Source organism: Bufo gargarizans, chromosome 9 (assembly GCF_014858855.1).
Source record: "Bufo gargarizans isolate SCDJY-AF-19 chromosome 9, ASM1485885v1, whole genome shotgun sequence".
Taxonomy (NCBI): domain Eukaryota; kingdom Metazoa; phylum Chordata; class Amphibia; order Anura; family Bufonidae; genus Bufo; species Bufo gargarizans.
In genome coordinates, this window is record NC_058088.1 from 149,113,556 (window position 1) to 149,131,180 (window position 17,625).

The following is a 17,625-nucleotide window of genomic DNA, read 5'->3' on the forward strand; positions in this document are numbered from 1 at the left end:
AAACTGAATGTGGTGCCCAGAATGTGGTGCCCATGTGGTGAAAAGTGGATCTGTAAGCTATGCGGACTGAATCAGAGATATAAGGGGATAAAACTACAGGGTACATCATGGATGAGATTAAATTAATACTCCATGGATGTGTGGTAGATTTTAAAACATTCCTGCATGCACAGGCCATGAGCAGGTTTCGCAGTGGTAAATGGTGTCTTTCCTTATCCACCTTCTAGGGTCCTTCCCTTCCTTGCTGCTGGGGGACTTGACCTGGAAAATGTTGCCCTGGTACAACACGGCACCATGACTTCCAGAAGTACTGACGGTATCTAATACTGCCTTTGAAAAGTAATAGGAACTGATCTACACTAACATTTTTACCTTGAACAGACGGGTCCTTTTGGGGTGGGCACTGTGCATTGTCGTTGTAATGTAGAAATTTCCTAATTGACTTAAATCGCTTCCGGGTCATGGTCTTACTGTAAATTGGAGTCTGGTAGAAAATGTCCGAACTCCAATATTGTCTAACATTTGGAGTTATGCAGCACGAGTCCCCAAAACTTCATAATCTCTATTGCACTTACTGGGGTCCAACCTAGGGGTATAGCGTATGCCGATGTAGGGTTCTGATCAATGAATTGTTGGATGTATAAATTGGTTTGGGCCACCATTAAATTTACAAAATCTTCTCTGAAGATTTTGGAAAAATCTAGTTCACTGAAGCTCGCAAAGTCTATCTGTATTCTGGAGCTGCCCTCAAAATCCGGAATTTGGGGCTGATAATCGTCAGGGGGTGGTGTCTATATGGGCTCACTCTGGGGGTCTGCCTCAGCTGTTGTTCTAGGGCGCCTTCTAGAGGGTCCCTTATCAGTGAATGATGATGATGATGAGGGGGTAGAGTAGAGGAAAGTGGCATCCTCTTCTCCCTCACTGGCAGACAGTATCGGAGGCAAGCATATATATATATATATATATATATAATCTAATGTTGAGTGCGAATATTCGAATAGCGAATATTATTTGCGAATATCAGCATTTTTTTCCATCTGAACACATGATTCCTCTCTGCTTCTTGCTTGTGGGCAAATTAGAATGAACCAATGTCAAGTTCACAACAATACTTAGTGCACCAATCAGTAATCTGTAGTCAGACCTGTTAAAATGTAAAGTAGCACGTAGTGCGAAAAGATATTCTAATCACTGCCGATTTGCGCAATCGCGAATATATTGGAGCACTCTATCTGCATATAAAGCTATTGTAATGTTCTGCCGTGCCAACCATTTTCTCCAGTCCAGGAGAAACTCATGATACTTCTAGCAGCTTGAAAAATATAGCCAAAGTGACCCATGTCTGTATTTTGCGTTACGAATTGGCATTACGTGATTTTTGCATTGCCGATTTTTCACATTCAATAAAATAATTTTGAATTCTCGAAATGCGTGAAGATATGATGAATATTCTACAAAATATTTGGGAAATATCACAAATTCAAATATAGCCCCTGCCGCTCATCACTACTAACTACCACTAACTGCAGGTCTTTTTTCACACAAAACAATGTAGAAAAAAAATAAATAAAAAATGTGCAGATGTAAATGAGCACCTGTCACCACCAGACATCTGAGAAGCTCTGACAGACGTCCTTCAGAACCTCCTCCTTGAGGTTCCTTTTGTTTTGCTTTCATTTTCTCATCTCGTTAGCCTCTCTTAGCTGTCATGTAGTTGTACTGCATCACTTTGCGGTTTATATTACTTCCTGGAGTGTGTGCATGCTGATGCTACTACTGAGTCTTCTACAGATAAGTTTTGCTCGTTCATTTGTGTTTTCCTGTTTGCTGGATCCCAGGTGACCCTGACTCCCTCCGTATCAAGTGTAGAGAGTCGGTGGTCGTGTCCCCTTACTATTATAGGGTTCAGGTGTTATACAGTCGAGGTACGAGGATATGCGATCATCTACCATTGGGATTTTCGCATAGGCTGAGCAGTTAGGGAGAGAGCCAGGTCTAATGCAGGGCTCTCCCTTTTGTTCCTTAGTTTTGGATCCAGTCTGTCGGATCTTCATTTTGTGTCTTCTAGTTTTCTGTACACCTTCCGTGACAGCACCCTACTGATCGGTGCTCTGCAGCACCATGCACACAGATTGTGTGTGCGTGCAAAAACTGTAGTATAAAAATTCACTACAGTGTTAAAAGTGAACACTGGCTAAAAATTAACTTATATCTATATACCGTATTTTTCGCCCCATAAGACGCACCCCCCCCCCAAAATGGGGGAAAAATGCGTCTTATGGGGCGAATGCTGACATTTTTACATCGCAGGCTGCAATGTATATGCGAGCGGGGAGGGACTGGGACGAGGAGCTGGGGGCCAGCAATTGCGGCGGGGCGGTGCAGTCACTGTAGTCCGGCCCCGCCGCTCCAGTGCTGCACTATACAAATATAAAATGTCTCATTCAATTAAAAGTGATTAAACATGCCCCCCCCCCACACTTTTAATATTACCGTACATCCTAACCGCTTCTGTAGAATGCAGGCAGGCTGGGCCGGAGGCAGCATAACTTCCTGATGTCACGTGCCTGCGCCGCCTACTTTATGAATAAAGCAGGCAGCGCAGGCAAGTGACGTCAGTGAGTGACGCACCGGCCTGCCTGCCTGCCTGCATTGTACAGAAGCTGTTAGGATGTACGGTAATATTAGGAGTGAGGGGGCATGTTTAATCACTTTTAATTGAATGAGACATTTTATATTTGTATACTGCAGCACTGGAGCGGCAAGGGGGGGGGGGGATTTCTGTGGATGACAGTTTTATGGGGAACATCTGTGGATGGCACAGTTAAGGGGTGGAGGTCTGTGGATGGCACTGTTATGGGCTGGGGGGTCTGTGGATGGCACTGTTATGGGCTGGGGGGTCTGTGGATGGCACATATATAACAGTGCCACCCACAGATCCTCCACAACAGTGCCACCCACAGATCCACCCTGTAACAGTGCCACCCACAGATCCCCCCTGTAACAGTGCCACCCACAGATCCACCCTGTAACAGTGCCACCCACAGATTCCCCCTGTAACAGTGCCATCCACAGATCCCCCCTGTAACAGTGCCATCCACAGATCCCCCCCTGTAAAAGTGCCATCCACAGAATCCCTGTAACAGTGCCATCCACAGATCCCCCCTGTAACAGTGCCATCCACAGATCCCCTCTGTAACAGTGCCATCCACAGATCCCCCCATAACAGTGCGTCATTCACAAATCCTCCCCATAACAGTGCGTCATCCACAGATCCCCCATAACAGTGCCATCCCCAGATCCCCCCATAACAGTGTCCTTCACAGATCCCCTTCATAACAGTGCCATCCACAGATCCCCAGTAATAGTGCCATCCACAGACCACCATTAGTTCCAAACCCACCAAAAGCACACCTTTTGGTTAAAAATATTTTTTTCTTATTTTCCTCCCCAAAAACCTAGGTGCGTCTTATGGGCCGGTGCGTCTTATAGGGCGAAAAATACGGTATATAGAAATATAGAACTCTATATATATTTATATAAAGCCCTAACTACAATTTCTTCTTTTTGAACCCCAAAAAATGAAAAATTGGCAAAAAAAACCCCACAGATGTGGAAAAAAAAGCACAAAGAATAATCCCCACATGCTGATCAGGCAGGTATGCACTGAACAGCACTTGGCGATCACGGCTCGCACGCAGAAAAAGTTGTGCAGAGCTGGAAAATTGTAAAGAAAACCAAAAAGGACCCAAAAAAGTGCACGGATCAAATGCCCTCCATAAAAAAAGGACGAGGGGGAGGGAGGCGGGAAGGGACAAGAACGGAGGGTGGTTTAGGAAACTGGAACAGCTGCAAATGGAAAAAAAAAATCAGTGCAGCAATTCCAGATGTTCTTCTTTTCTTCTTTCAGCAGAAAAAGTTGAAATCGCAGTGGTGGTGCGCCACAAGTCCCAGCAAGCCAAAAATCAGCACAGAAAAGGACAGAGCCTCTCTGCATGCAGTCACCAGGAATGGCTGCATGCAGGGAGGTTCAGCCCTTTCCTGTGTAGCTATAGCATTGCCATTAGCTGTAGCGTTGTTCCAGCCAACAGCAGCGTTGGCAGGGGATGCCAAACACTGGTGTCCCCTGCCTCACCTCGGAGGAAACAGGTGCTGATTAGTTCAGCACCGGTCACCTCCACATGACTCCTCGACCCGCCCACGCAGCTTCTTTCTGCTTCTGGCGCTGGGATGTACCTGTCTTCATTGACCGGCCAATCGCAGTGCTCGGAGCTGCAGGTCCTTAAGTCATGTCCAGCTGTGCCGTACATGTACCTGGCCGCCCAACATAAATATACAGTATGTCGGCAGTTTAGTATTTAGAGATGGCGCCTGCTCATGAGCACCATTTCCCCGGGTGCCTGGTGTTTTAAACAACAGGCACCCAGGACTAATGTATGCATTTGACAATAACATCAATTGTACACATTTAACCCCTCAGATGCTGTGGTCAAATGTGACCACGGCATCTGGGAGCTGAACAACCATGAGCACGTGCTCCCCGCCATGAGCATTGGCTCCCGCTAGCAAGGATCAGGGGAGCCGGATTGTGTGTGCAGCAACCTCAGTCCTCCTGAATGATCCAAGGCTGCCACAGCTATGTTACTATGAAGACCCTGCCTATGAGAGATACAGTCTAATAAATGCTGGTTCAGGTTACCTGGGGGAACTATTAAAAAGTGTAAAAAATTAGTGCCAGTGCTGCGATTGGCTGGAACAAAGCTCCAGCTAATGGCAGCGCTACAGCAGCAGAGGGAACTGGAAGAATCCCTTTGCATGCAGCCATTCTAGCTGGAGACTGCATGCAGAGTGGACCTGTGCCCCTCTGTGTTGTATCTGCCCTGCTGGGACTTGTGGTTCACCACTATTGCTTACTGGTACGTGTGAAAAGAAGAAGAGCATCTGGAATATCTGCTGCAGTGATTTATTTATTTTTTCAGCAACTGCGCTGATCAGTCAGTATTTCACTGTTCAGCACCTGAGCAAATTTTTTTCTGTGCTTTTTTTTTTTTTAAGAAGTAATAGTTAGAAGCTTATATATAAGTAAATTTTTAGCTAGTGTTCTTTTTTTGTATCTTCAGTAAATTTTTATACTGCAGTGTCTGCACAGACGCACCAAACGTCAGCTTGCATGCGTTCTGCAGCCCTGAGCACCAATAAGTATAATTTTTTTTATTAGTCGCTTTTTTGCTAAATTTTCTTATTTTATTTTTATTTTTTTAATATATTTAGTGTTACTTAGAAATCAATTTTAGGTAGTGTTAGTGTAGATTTTTGCACGCACATAATATCTGTGTGCGTGCATGCGCAGTGGCGTAGCGTGGGTTGCCAGCACCCGTGGCAAGCCAAGTATTGTGCCACCCTCAACCTGTGACCACGCCCCTTTTTTAACAAATAATGCAGTAGATGTCACCTGCAGTCCTATGTAACACCACAGATCACACAGTGATAACTATGAGTATAGATAATGCAGTAGATGTCACCTGCAGTCCTATGTAACACCACAGATCACACAGTGATAACTATGAGTATAGATAATGCAGTAGATGTCACCTGCAGTCCTATGTGACACCACAGATAACACAATGATAACTCTCTGAGTACAGATAATGTAGTAGATGGGTGTGAGGCCCCAGAATTCAGAACACACACAGTGTCACCTGAAGTCTGGGGCCAGGCTTCGGCAGAGTGGACCAAATTCCATATCCACTCCCCCCCCCCCCCCCAAAAAAAAACCCCCAGATATTTGGATGGACAGAGTTTCACAGAAAAATGTTTAGATTCCTTACTTTACGATCATCCTCAGATAACAGACCCCCCCCCCCCCGTAGTGCCCATAAGTATAATTCCCTCTGTATAATTATAATATATAATGGCCCCTCTGTATTATTATTATTATTGCCCCCTGTGGCGAAAATAACCTCGACACTAGGTTTTGGAGGGGCCTGTTTGCCAGCCTCTTGCCTCAGGATTATGGCCCATATACTTTGAAGGAGAAGACAGACACCAAGAATCTCAAGGGGGGTTCTTTTGGGAGGAGGGCAGGCAAACTCCAGAACTCCCCACACCTATATCATGCTAGGGATTTCTTTACCTGTAACTCTTATCCGTTGCAATAAAACTGAACTTCCTATCCCGTACCATTTCATTTCCGCAAAGCATCACATCAACCAACTTCAATACCAAGTGCTGGAACATGTACCGTTGGCAAGAAGAGGAGGTAATCGGATTGCACGTTTAAAACAACGTGAATCCTTTTGGATTTTTGAATTGAACACTTTGTCACCATATGGATTGAACAGGGACTTTGATTTTTGTGTTGTATAAATATACTAATATGACGTCTGTTTGATCAATGACTCTCTATATACTATATAGGATTAGTTCTTGATTATCCTACCCTGATTGATGTGGAACTACTGTGGAAGTTGTGTATTAAATAATGTTGCGATATAACATCTAATGATAATAACAATTTTTCTTTTCCCTCACTCTCTACAGACAAAATGATCCCGACAGCACATCTACAAGTGGTATGTGTTTCCACATAGTATAGTACAGTATCTTTGATAATGTTCAAGTGCATATTTGCCCTCTTAGTAGTTTTGCGTAGATATATCTATATTCACTCCCCTATTTTACTTTAATTGTCTTGGTGTCAAATGAACGTTTTTGCCAAATGAATAAATTTCTTAATTAGTTCTGCTTTAGCTCACCATATAGGTGAGAACCGCAAATATCTGATTTTCCCTTAGCCGATGCCGCCTTACTATTTACATTATTGAGTGCCCATACCCTGAATCGCCCAATTTGAACCACGGCGCATGCGCAATGACGCAATACGTCAGGTGACGTCACACTCACCGGCGCGATGACGTCAGACGCACAGCGTTCCTCGCTGAGTGCGGTTATTTCAATTCACTAGCTGCGGCTCATTCGATACTTGCCATCCACTATACCAGACGTCCTCTACATTCAGGTTGGTCTCCTTCTGTTTCATTATACTCAGCTTAATCACAGATACTTGGACGCTGCCTTGCCGTTTGTTTTGACACCCACTAGACAATGCCTCTAGATCATGTCCTACTATTGTTCTGGTTCTGACAAAGCTGTCAGTTTGATTTGATGTACTGCTCCAAATTAATTAAGATACGTGCACGGAGAGATCAGACAGACAACTCACTACATGGAGTTAAAAAGGATCTCTGGTTTATTTCTAAGAAAACAGACAATACATAGTTTTCACGAAAGGAGGGAGTGAGGGGGGGGGTGAAAGATAAAGTATATATTTTCTATTGGCTATGAACTCTCTACTTTTCTGTAACCTTGACGGCCAGAGGAAATTCCTCCTCACTCCCCCACCTTGTTCCTGGGTGAAACTGTTACTTCTTTCTTTGTAACTGCTTGCTTGAGCTGAACGGAAACCACAAAGAAACACATGATAAAAACACAAAGTAAGATTCTAGTTTATAGGTGTTGGCAGAATGCCTGGCCGCCATCTTAGCTCAACAAGCAAGTATCCATTTTGTATCAATAGTCCATAACAGTCCCCCCTTGGAGACTTGATTGTAGACTTTCCCTTCTCCTAGCGAATCCCCTGGGCATACCATTCGTATCCTCTTCACCCGCAGTGGCGACAACCTACCCCTTATAGGTAGGCTCCCGGTTGCTCGGACTTGTGGTAATACCCTGGGATTCATCTCACCCTATCTCAGCCAGGCATCATTGTGAGGAGGGGGAGCTGTGTTGAACGATGTTTCCTTCTGTCCTTCCTCATCGTAGAGGAGCATAATAGTTCGTTCATCAGTTTTCTTCATTCTTTTTGAAAAGCGGGTCACACAAATAAGAACGAGCTTAATCACTACATATATCACCAATATTATTAGGGCTACCTGCAATATTACCTGGACAATTCCCATGAGCCAACCCCCAATACCTTTGAACCAGTTATTGGGGTTAAGGGAAGAGAAGGTATCAGACCACCATGTATCTTTACCAGCTTTATGCGCGTCCAGCCATTTATCTCTTAAATCCGCCATTTTCTCTATACCCACCTTAACTTGCAAATTACCCTGCGGGTCTATGTAATGGCAACAAGAGGGTCCCACAACCTGGCACATACCTCCATCTTTAGCTGTAACATAATCTAGAACTAATGTGTGTTGGTTGGTGACAATAATTAACTGGTTTTGCACAATGTTTGAGGTATTCATAAGTCTCATCACTTCCCATATTTGGTCATCCAGGTAGTCTGTTGCTACTACCAGATGATCCCACATCTGCGCTATCATGGGATATATGAAGATGGAACTAACAATTTTGTTGGTAATGCTCATCTCTACTACATGTGGCTTGCCATTTGGTCTGGGTGTGTTATCTTTGGCCCTACGATACAAGGTGTGTTTAGGTACTGCATTTATGTCAATTTCAGAGTGTGGTACTATAAAGGTGGCAGGAGTAAGCCTGGCGATGGTGCACAGTCCTGTGACATTCTCGGATAACCATTTGTATGCTTTGTGTCCACAAACTAAGTATATGTCGTCTGGAACTGCTACTGCTGTGCCATTGAATAATCGGGTAATTAGTTTGGCTAATTGTGTCCCTTTCGCCAACTCATATCCTTTTGACTGACTTTCGGTGTCGTTAGCTAATATACCTGTCAGGAGATCCTGTACAGTACGGTTGTTACAGGGCAGATCCTTTCCATTCACAGCATCTACACCAATACACTGCACGTGGCTGTCTGTTGTTGAATCATTGCAACCTGAGTGTATGTGTGGACTAAATGTCATACCTTTGGTTTGTACTTGGAGACAATAACAGTGTGTCCAGCTAGGAAAACATGTGACATTAGCCCAGTGTCCCTCTTGCCAAGGAGTAGAGCTATAATCTACCGAGGGGCCTGATCTGTTTATCATGAGCCATGGGGCATCTGCCCACCCTGCAACAGGTAAGGCTACTTCCCTGTCCTTGTTTGTATTGGATTTAACTTGGTGTATACTAGTGAGAAAGATGGTAGAATTAGACAGGTCAATCAGTTCAGAAAGGTCCAGGGGTATTGCAAAATAAGGCATACTGGTTGAACTCACGGGACTGTGGGTACAGATCCAACAATCTCTCAGAGTTTCAGTCTCCTTCAACCCCTGGACTAAAATTTGATGGTGCCGTATCAGTGAATTGTCCCATTCATCACCCAGTGGCGTGAATACTGCAGATATGCCCACTGTCAAAGTCATGATCAGTATGTGAATCCTCATGGCTTATGGTTCCTGGGACGGTGGGACAGCCTTCACTCTTTTACAATGAGAAGCGTGGATCCAGGTGGGTCTCCCTTCGAGTTTCACAGAGGTTGGAGTAGTCAGCAACACCTGGTAAGGTCCCTCGTATCGTGGTTCGAGGGTGCTTCTGACGTGTTTCTTGACCACCACCCACTCTCCAGGTTTGAGAGTGTGGCTTCCCTCTAGGGAGTTAGGATCTGGAATGGAAGAGAAAACTTGTGCATGTATATTAGACAATTGCTTGCTCAAGGCTATCACATATTTTGCAACAGATTCATAATGCATTTGTAACTGTTGTGGGAAATACTGTCCCATTCTTGGCCCTGTCCCAAATAAGATCTCATATGGGGTTAGTTTGTGTGGGGGCCTTGGTGTATGCCTAACGGAAAAGAGGGTTATAGGCAAACACTGAACCCAATTAAGCCCAGTCTCCCTGGTCATCTTCAGCATTTTAGATTTTAACACCCCGTTCAATCTTTCGACTTTGCCGCTGCTTTGGGGCCTGTATGGGGTATGATACGCCAGGTGTGACCCTACCATCTTCCAGACCTCTTGGGTTAGACTAGCAGTGAATGCTGGGCCCTGATCACTCTCAATGACCTCAGGTACTCCGAACCTACAGACAAGCTCCTGCATCAGTTTTTTTGCAGTAGTGGTTGCTGTCTGGTTTCGGACGGGGTAGGCTTCTGGCCACCCAGAGAACAAGTCTATCACTACTAGCACATATTGAAACCCTTGGCACATTGGCATCTGGATATGATCGATTTGTATCCTCTGAAAGGGATATAAGGCTTTCGGGAGACATTTTCTGGGAGTGGGCTCGGTTCTGCCGGGGTTACACTCTGCACAGATGAGACACGCTTGAGTATGTCTCACCAGGACAGGGGTTATCCCTGGGGCCACCCATATTTTGTCAATTAGTTCTTTCATGATGGTTTTGGATTGGTGGGTGGGCCCATGGGCCACTGAGGCTATTAGGGGATAAAGAGCTCTGGGTAGGCAGACTCTCTTTCCTTGTGTCCAGAGTCCAGATTCTTCTTCGAGGGCTGATTCTTTCAGCCAGATTTCCTTTTCCCTGAGAGTGGCCTGTTTCTGCATTTGTTTCAGGAGGTCCCATGTGATTTCTTCTTGTGTTATCATAATCTGGTCTGACTGGACTCTTTCCTCTTTCACTGCTGCTTCCTTGGCCGCTTGGTCAGCTAGGGCGTTCCCTCTGGCCTCAGGGGTGTCAGCTCGAGTATGGGCCTTTACTTTGATCACTGCCACTTGGTTGGGCAGGAGTACTGCTGCCATCAGGGCTGCTACTGCTGCAGCATTCTTAATCGGGGTTCCTGCAGCTGTGATGTAATCCCGGGCCCTCCATATTAGTCCAAAGTCATGAACCACTCCAAAGGCATATCTAGAATCTGTGTAGATATTGGCGGTAGAGTCTTTTGCCATGAGGCAGGCTTCAGTGAGGGCAATGAGTTCAGCTTCTTGTGCTGACTGGTCTGGGCGCAATTGTCTTGCACACAGCACTTCATGCTCACTTGTGACTGCCATGCCTGTATGGAACTTCCCCTTGTCATCGGCATACCTTGAGCCGTCCACAAAGAGAATCCAATGAGGGTTTGTCAGAGGAGTGTCTTGGACTGATGGTGGTGTCCCTACTTCAGCTTCCATCATTGTGATGCAATCATGTTCTTGTTCCTTGTAAAGAGAGTCGGTTGAGGCCCATAGTTCTTCTTCCTGAAGATCCTCTTCAGCATGTAGATCAATAAAATCTTCAGAATCTCCATTATACTCCCCCCTTGGAAGAGGAAGGAGTGCAGCAGGATTGAGGATGTGGCACCTCTGAATGGTGACATTATCTGGCAGAAGCAAACTACACTGAAGCCGGAGGTGGCGCTGTGCAGTGAGGTGTTTAGGTTGAGTCTGCTGGAGGATGGCAGAAATGTCATGGGGAGCCAGAATAGTGAGGGGATGACCCAGCACAACGTCAGATGTGACGTTTAGAAGAGAGCTGGCAGCATGGATAGCTCTGACACAGGACGGGGCGGCTCTGGCTACCGGGTCAAGACGCTTAGAATAGTAACCCAAGGGTCGATTGCGGCCACCATGAGTTTGAGTGAGGACTCCAGTAGCGTGACCTTGGCGTTCCATGACATACAGCCGGAAAGGAAGGTTGTAGTTGGGGATGCCAAGCGCAGGGGCAGATGCAATGGCGGCCTTTAATGACTGAAAAGCCTCTCCGGCCTCCATTGTCATCTGGAAAGGAGTAGCAGCATTACGTGGTATACAGTCATATAAGGGCTGCATGAGGACAGAAGCATCAGATATCCAAGGCCTGCAGTAGGAGATGAGTCCCAGGAAGGTTTGCAGCTGATGAGGAGTGTCCGGGAGTTGGATGTCAGAGATAGCCTTCTTCCTCGCCTCAGTGAGGTGCTTGTGACCTTGAGAGATGCAATGACCTAGGAAGACAACTTTGGGGAGACACAGTTGTAGTTTGGCTTGTGAGACCCGACATCCAGCAGAGGCTAAAAACTGGAGAAGTGAGACAGATTTTGTCATGCAGATTTGGGGAGAGACCGCACAGAGGAGAAGGTCATCCACATACTGGAGGAGTTCCACATCCGGGTGATCTGCTTGCCAGGGTTGCAGAACAGAGGACATAGCCTTGCTGAAGCAGGAAGGGCTGTTTTGAGCCCCTTGAGGCATAACAGTCCAGGTGTACTGTTTGCCTGCATGTGTGAAAGCAAAAAGAAACTGACATTTCTCATGTAAGGGAACAGAAAAGAATGCATTGGCCAGATCAATGACAGTGAAAGTAGTGGCCGTGGGTGGAATGCCAGCAAGGAGTGTGTGCGGATTGGGGACAATAGGTGTCTCAAGAACAGTAGCCTCATTGACAACTCGGAGGTCCTGCACCATGCGGTACGTTGGAGGCTGCCCTTTCTCCCTTTTCTTCCGTACTGGGTAAAGGGGTGAGTTACAGGGAGAAGTAGTGATCTTGATTGCCCCATTCTGCAGGAGGGCCTGCACCTGGAGAGTAATAGCATCCTGTTGTGAGATAGAAAGCGGATATTGCGCTTTGTATGGCAGAACCTTGGGATCCTTCAGGGTCACAGTGACCGGTGGGACATTGAGGCGTCCGATATCCTGGGGTCCTTTGGTCCAGAGAGTATCGGGGATGAGGTGCAAAATGGTTTGCAGCGAATCCCCTAGTTCATATGAGTCAGCGTCCTGAAGTGTGGTTAATGCCATAAGGAGGCAAGTATCCTCCGGGTGTAGGGCTGTACCGAGGGTGACTGTTCCATCCTCTTTGAACTGTATGTTAGCCTGGATTTTCTGAAGAAAATCAGAGCCTAACAGATTGAAGGGGCACGTTTGGCTGACAACAAACTGCGACATGACTCCTGCAGGGAGGTGGAGTTGGGGGGTTTTAGTCCGGGAGAATCTAGGGGGAGTGACTGTGAGTGGCTTGGTCACGGAGTTATGTTGCACAACCCCCTCCAGTCCAGAACAAGGTAATTGAATGTCAGTGAGCCAAGAATGAGGTACGGCAGTCTCACATAATACACTGCGGGCTGCACCAGTGTCCACAAGAAATGAAAGTTCCTTCCCTGCAACCTCGAGAGTCACTCGAGGGGCGGGACCGGTAGGAGGGGTAGAGACTGTCATATATGGAATGTCCCCTCCCTGCACTGGTTTGCCAGCATCCTATTGCGATGAAGGGGGCTGAGTGCCCCCCTGTCGCCGTTGATTGGTTGGCCACAGATGTTTGCTACGGCAGTGCCGTTTCACGTGTCCGGGCTTGCCGCACCCATAACAGACATAAGGGGGTGGGTGCTCTCCACCATCTTCTCCTGACATCACGGCTATCACAGCAGCACGGGTTTTCTTTGTGTTACTCTCTAGACCCTTTGCAATCTGCTCCAGCATATCTAGTGTCAAGGATTTCCACTCAGGGCGACAGGTCACAAGGGCTTTGTTTATCTCTGGTCGTAGACCATCGACAAATGAGCGGGCCAAGAGTCTGAGATGAACAGGCTCATTCTGACTAAAACCCATGTCTTTGTAATTCTGTTTAATCCTCTGAGCAAATTTCTCGACAGTTTCAACTTTTTCCTGTGTCATATCTTGTAATGTCGTGGATTGGTCTGCTAATCTTGCTTTCGCCCATTTCTGTAGTTGTTCTATAAAGAATTCTCCAGACTCATGATCCCGGGGGTCAAAGTTAGCACCTTTAAGCTCAGGGATGTGGATTTGATCCATTATCAGTGAGGAGTATTCACCTGTCTTGTTTTCCACTATACTTTGCAGGTCCGACCATGTGCACCCATAGGTTTGATGCACTTGGGACAGTTTCCTGAAAAAGGGCATGGGATGGGTCTCAGGGTCAGGCAGTAAATTCACTATGGTGAATAACTGTTGTGGGGTGAAAGACACATATTTTGGTGGTCCCTGTGGCCGGTTAAGTGCTAGGGCTTCTTTCAGTGTCTCAAGGTTTCCCTGCTCAATTTTCTGTAAGTTCTTTTGTAACTCTGTAATCTGACCCTGCAGTATTTGATCTTGTGAACGTCGTGATGGGCGCACGGTCATGGGTACAGTCCACTGTGGTGCCAGGGATAAAGTTGGCGGATCCCCGTAGTCTGTCGGGGTACCCCGCGAAGGAGTCTGCATATTACCCGGTGCATTTTGTATGCCCATTGTGGATTCTGCAGCACCGTCTGCATCCCCCTGTTCTGCTTCATCAGGTTGCCCCCCTACCATTATAGGAGTAAGGGTGGCAGGTGAGTGGGGTAGCATGAATGTACCGTCCGGGTTAACCATGGGGTACAAGGTAGTAGGAAGGGGCAAGGGTGACATAGGAGTGACGGGGGGGTCCGGACCGAATGATATTAAAGGTCCGTTCATGGGCGTTGGCTGGGGACAAGATGGCGCTGTAGCTAACACGGGAAGTAATGGGACGTGCCGGGGAGTAGTTACCAAGGTGTGGTTTTGTGGGTGGGGAACCCCACAGGGAAGGCACGTATCACGGGAGGAGGGATTCTGTTGACCGCATGTTTTGCAGGTCCACCCACCTGCTTTCTTCCCGGCGCCATTATAGGGTGGTGGCAAGTCATGTATCAATGCAACACCAGGCTTACAGAAATATCTCTGTCTTTTCTCATCAAAATTTAGTTCCCCCCCGGTCTGTTCAAATTCTTTACTACAGTCCAACCACACACGGACCATGTCTGTCAATTTATCATCTTCTAACTTCCCTCTCTTCTCGTTTAACAACACTTGCCAGGTGGCACTACATAGGATGCCTCCTTTACAGACACTATAACTCTTCTCCAACTTACTTAATCCTTTTATGAAGCGTTTGCCTCTCCTGTCCGCCACGTACTGTTCAGGCGAACAGTAACCCTTCGGGACACTTTCCTCATTTCCCATTATCTCTCGTACCTACTGAAGCCGCCTAAAGACCTCTGCATAGAGTAATCACTGGACGTGAAGACCTTTGAGTTCCGGTCAGCACACTCTGGGCTACCGCGAACCGCTCTCCACCCATCTGTGATCGTCCCCTTTATGGAGATTTGAGTCAGACACCGGGCTGAACTCCGATACAGGAAAACAGGAGAACTCCGTGTCTCAGTCAATGATACTTGTCAACAGGGTCTTCACAACTTATAGGCACAACACAGTACATCAAGACTTTAAGAAAACATATGGGGTTCTTACTTTCATGCCCTCGAGGACGTCCCAGACTGCTTCCGCACCCCTCCCTCAGACGAACACCAAGAGGCTACACCAGGGGACACTTTATGGGCAAGATGACTCAATTTTCTTACCTCATATCACGGGTTACGATCCCGGTGTCCGTTAGTGCGCCTCTTCTCGTCTGGTCTCTGGGGGTACGGGAACAGAGGGTCCAATCCTCGAGCCCCACGATTGGGCGCCAAAATTGTTCTGGTTCTGACAAAGCTGTCAGTTTGATTTGATGTACTGCTCCAAATTAATTAAGATACGTGCACGGAGAGATCAGACAGACAACTCACTACATGGAGTTAAAAAGGATCTCTGGTTTATTTCTAAGAAAACAGACAATACATAGTTTTCACGAAAGGAGGGAGTGAGGGGGGGGTGAAAGATAAAGTATATATTTTCTATTGGCTATGAACTCTCTACTTTTCTGTAACCTTGACGGCCAGAGGAAATTCCTCCTCACTCCCCCACCTTGTTCCTGGGTGAAACTGTTACTTCTTTCTTTGTAACTGCTTGCTTGAGCTGAACGGAAACCACAAAGAAACACATGATAAAAACACAAAGTAAGATTCTAGTTTATAGGTGTTGGCAGAATGCCTGGCCGCCATCTTAGCTCAACAAGCAAGTATCCATTTTGTATCAATAGTCCATAACACTATTATATACATTAAAATTAGCATGTGAATATCGATGCATCTAGGCATTTACACATAACTGCAGTGCATTCCTAGGAATATTCATATAGAGTCATAACTTTTTTCTACAGGTCCACACTATGCACCAGGAGTCTTCTGACCTCTGTAATACCCTGCTCCTGATCTTCTTGGATATAAGATATTTAAAATACCATTCAAAATACTATGATATATCTGTGTACTTTATCTGTACTCCTAATTAGCTTTTTCTTTTTCTATTTTCTGCCATGTTGCTGTTCTGATATATATCCCAATATATGATGTAATATATGCGTTATGGAATTTGACAGCAATATCACCTTGTTATATATCTCTGCATAATCCAGAACTATGTACATTCTGTTATACAATATAATATATGTACTATAATTACTGCTTTATTATAGGCCGTGAACAAGATCTCGGGATGAGATCGAAACGTTGGCCTTAGTTTATATTTCTGGATGGATGAATAAATAACTACGTATTCTATACCTGAGTGGCGCGGTTTCATATTCTATATGCTGACTAAAATTACCGCTGAGCACCGGAATTTATCAAAAGGAGTGCCGTCCAAACTACTTTTTAATCCTCTATGGGCCAGACCCACTTAATCTGCTGGCGGTGTCAGAAACCTGGCCACACCAGGGCTGAGTGTCCTCATTGGGTTGAGCCCATGGACACTAATTGTGGTTACCAACTAGTATCGCTATATGCTAGGAAACTGTGCCACAGATACCCCGGAGGCTCTAGACCACTTGTGCCAGGTGGAAGTGGGAGACACTCAAGCTGAGGCGCTGCTGGACTCAGGGAGCTTGGTGACCCTGGTAAGGGCTACCCTGGTGCGGTCTGCCGAGTATACCAGCTGGAAAGTTGGGGTGATGTGCATTCATGGAGACTTGAAAGACTATCCCACGCGCTGGTGTCTCTAACCAAGGTGGCCGGCAGGTGGACCCACAAAGTGGCAGTCGCCACAAATCTCCACTATGAACTCATAATAGGGATAGCCTTTCCAGGTTTTCCTGCCCTATGGACGGTTGTGAGTGTTAAGGATACCCCTGAGACAGGAATGAGCCCAGGAGATTGGCCTTGTTCAGGGGGACGACCAGAACTCTAGGAACCTGAGGCCGAAGGACTAACAGTAGGGTTGACCACCACTTTGGTGGAAGAGGGGGAGACAACCCCGCGTAGGGTAATGGTGGGAGACATGGAGGAGTTGCCACCAGGTCCTGGGTTGGCAGACCTCAACGTCTCCAGGGAGGATTTCGGGAGAATGTGGTAATACTTGATGGTGTATCCCAACAACCTGGGGCCAAGTCGATGTTTCCCCATTTTGTGGTCCACCAGAATATGCTACATCGGGTAAACCAGCTGGGGGGTGAACCTGTTGAACAGTTGATGGTGCCCGGGGCCTATCGAAAACTCGTGTTAGAGTTAGCCCCCCAACATGTTCTCGGGGGTTATCTGGGACTGCAGAAGACACAGGACCGTGTGCTACAACAGTTTTACTGGACAAGTGTGTGACAAGACCAATCTCGCCACATCGCATTGGAAAAGCCTGGTTGCCCGCCTGCTTCCTTTAGACTATAGCCCCATGTTGAAATGCTTGATTTTCCCCTGCAAAGACATGAAAGCCGGGTCATTTGGTACTTGCCCTATTTGCACAGTGATACCCCAGATAGCTATGCCATGGAGCCCATTCGGATAACGAAAGACTATGTGAAAGACTTTGGCTCCATGGTGATTCTACTGTATTCGTTTAGTCTGAGTGCCATTCACCTAATAATATGCGCTCAGACCTGCTGAGCTATCTGGGGATATGTTAAATGTCTATGTTTTATGCAATAGCTGCACAGTTAAATATTCTTTCTTTTATTGTCTTTTGCTACCATGTGGCTAAT

The 17,625-nt window shown here is 46.4% G+C and overlaps 1 protein-coding gene across 1 annotated transcript; it reads right to left on the reverse strand.

Annotated features, from left to right (window-relative positions):
* Positions 1–1,354: 1,354 nt before the first annotated feature.
* LOC122919819 lies at positions 1,355–10,812 on the reverse strand. The gene is made up of 2 exons (XM_044269009.1): positions 9,964–10,812; positions 1,355–1,451 (listed from the first exon to the last, which is right to left on the reverse strand). The coding sequence occupies exons 1-2, from the start codon at positions 10,755–10,757 to the stop codon at positions 1,355–1,357; spliced, it is 891 nt and encodes a 296-aa protein (XP_044124944.1). The 5' UTR covers positions 10,758–10,812.
* Between the last annotated feature and the right edge of the window lie 6,813 nt (positions 10,813–17,625).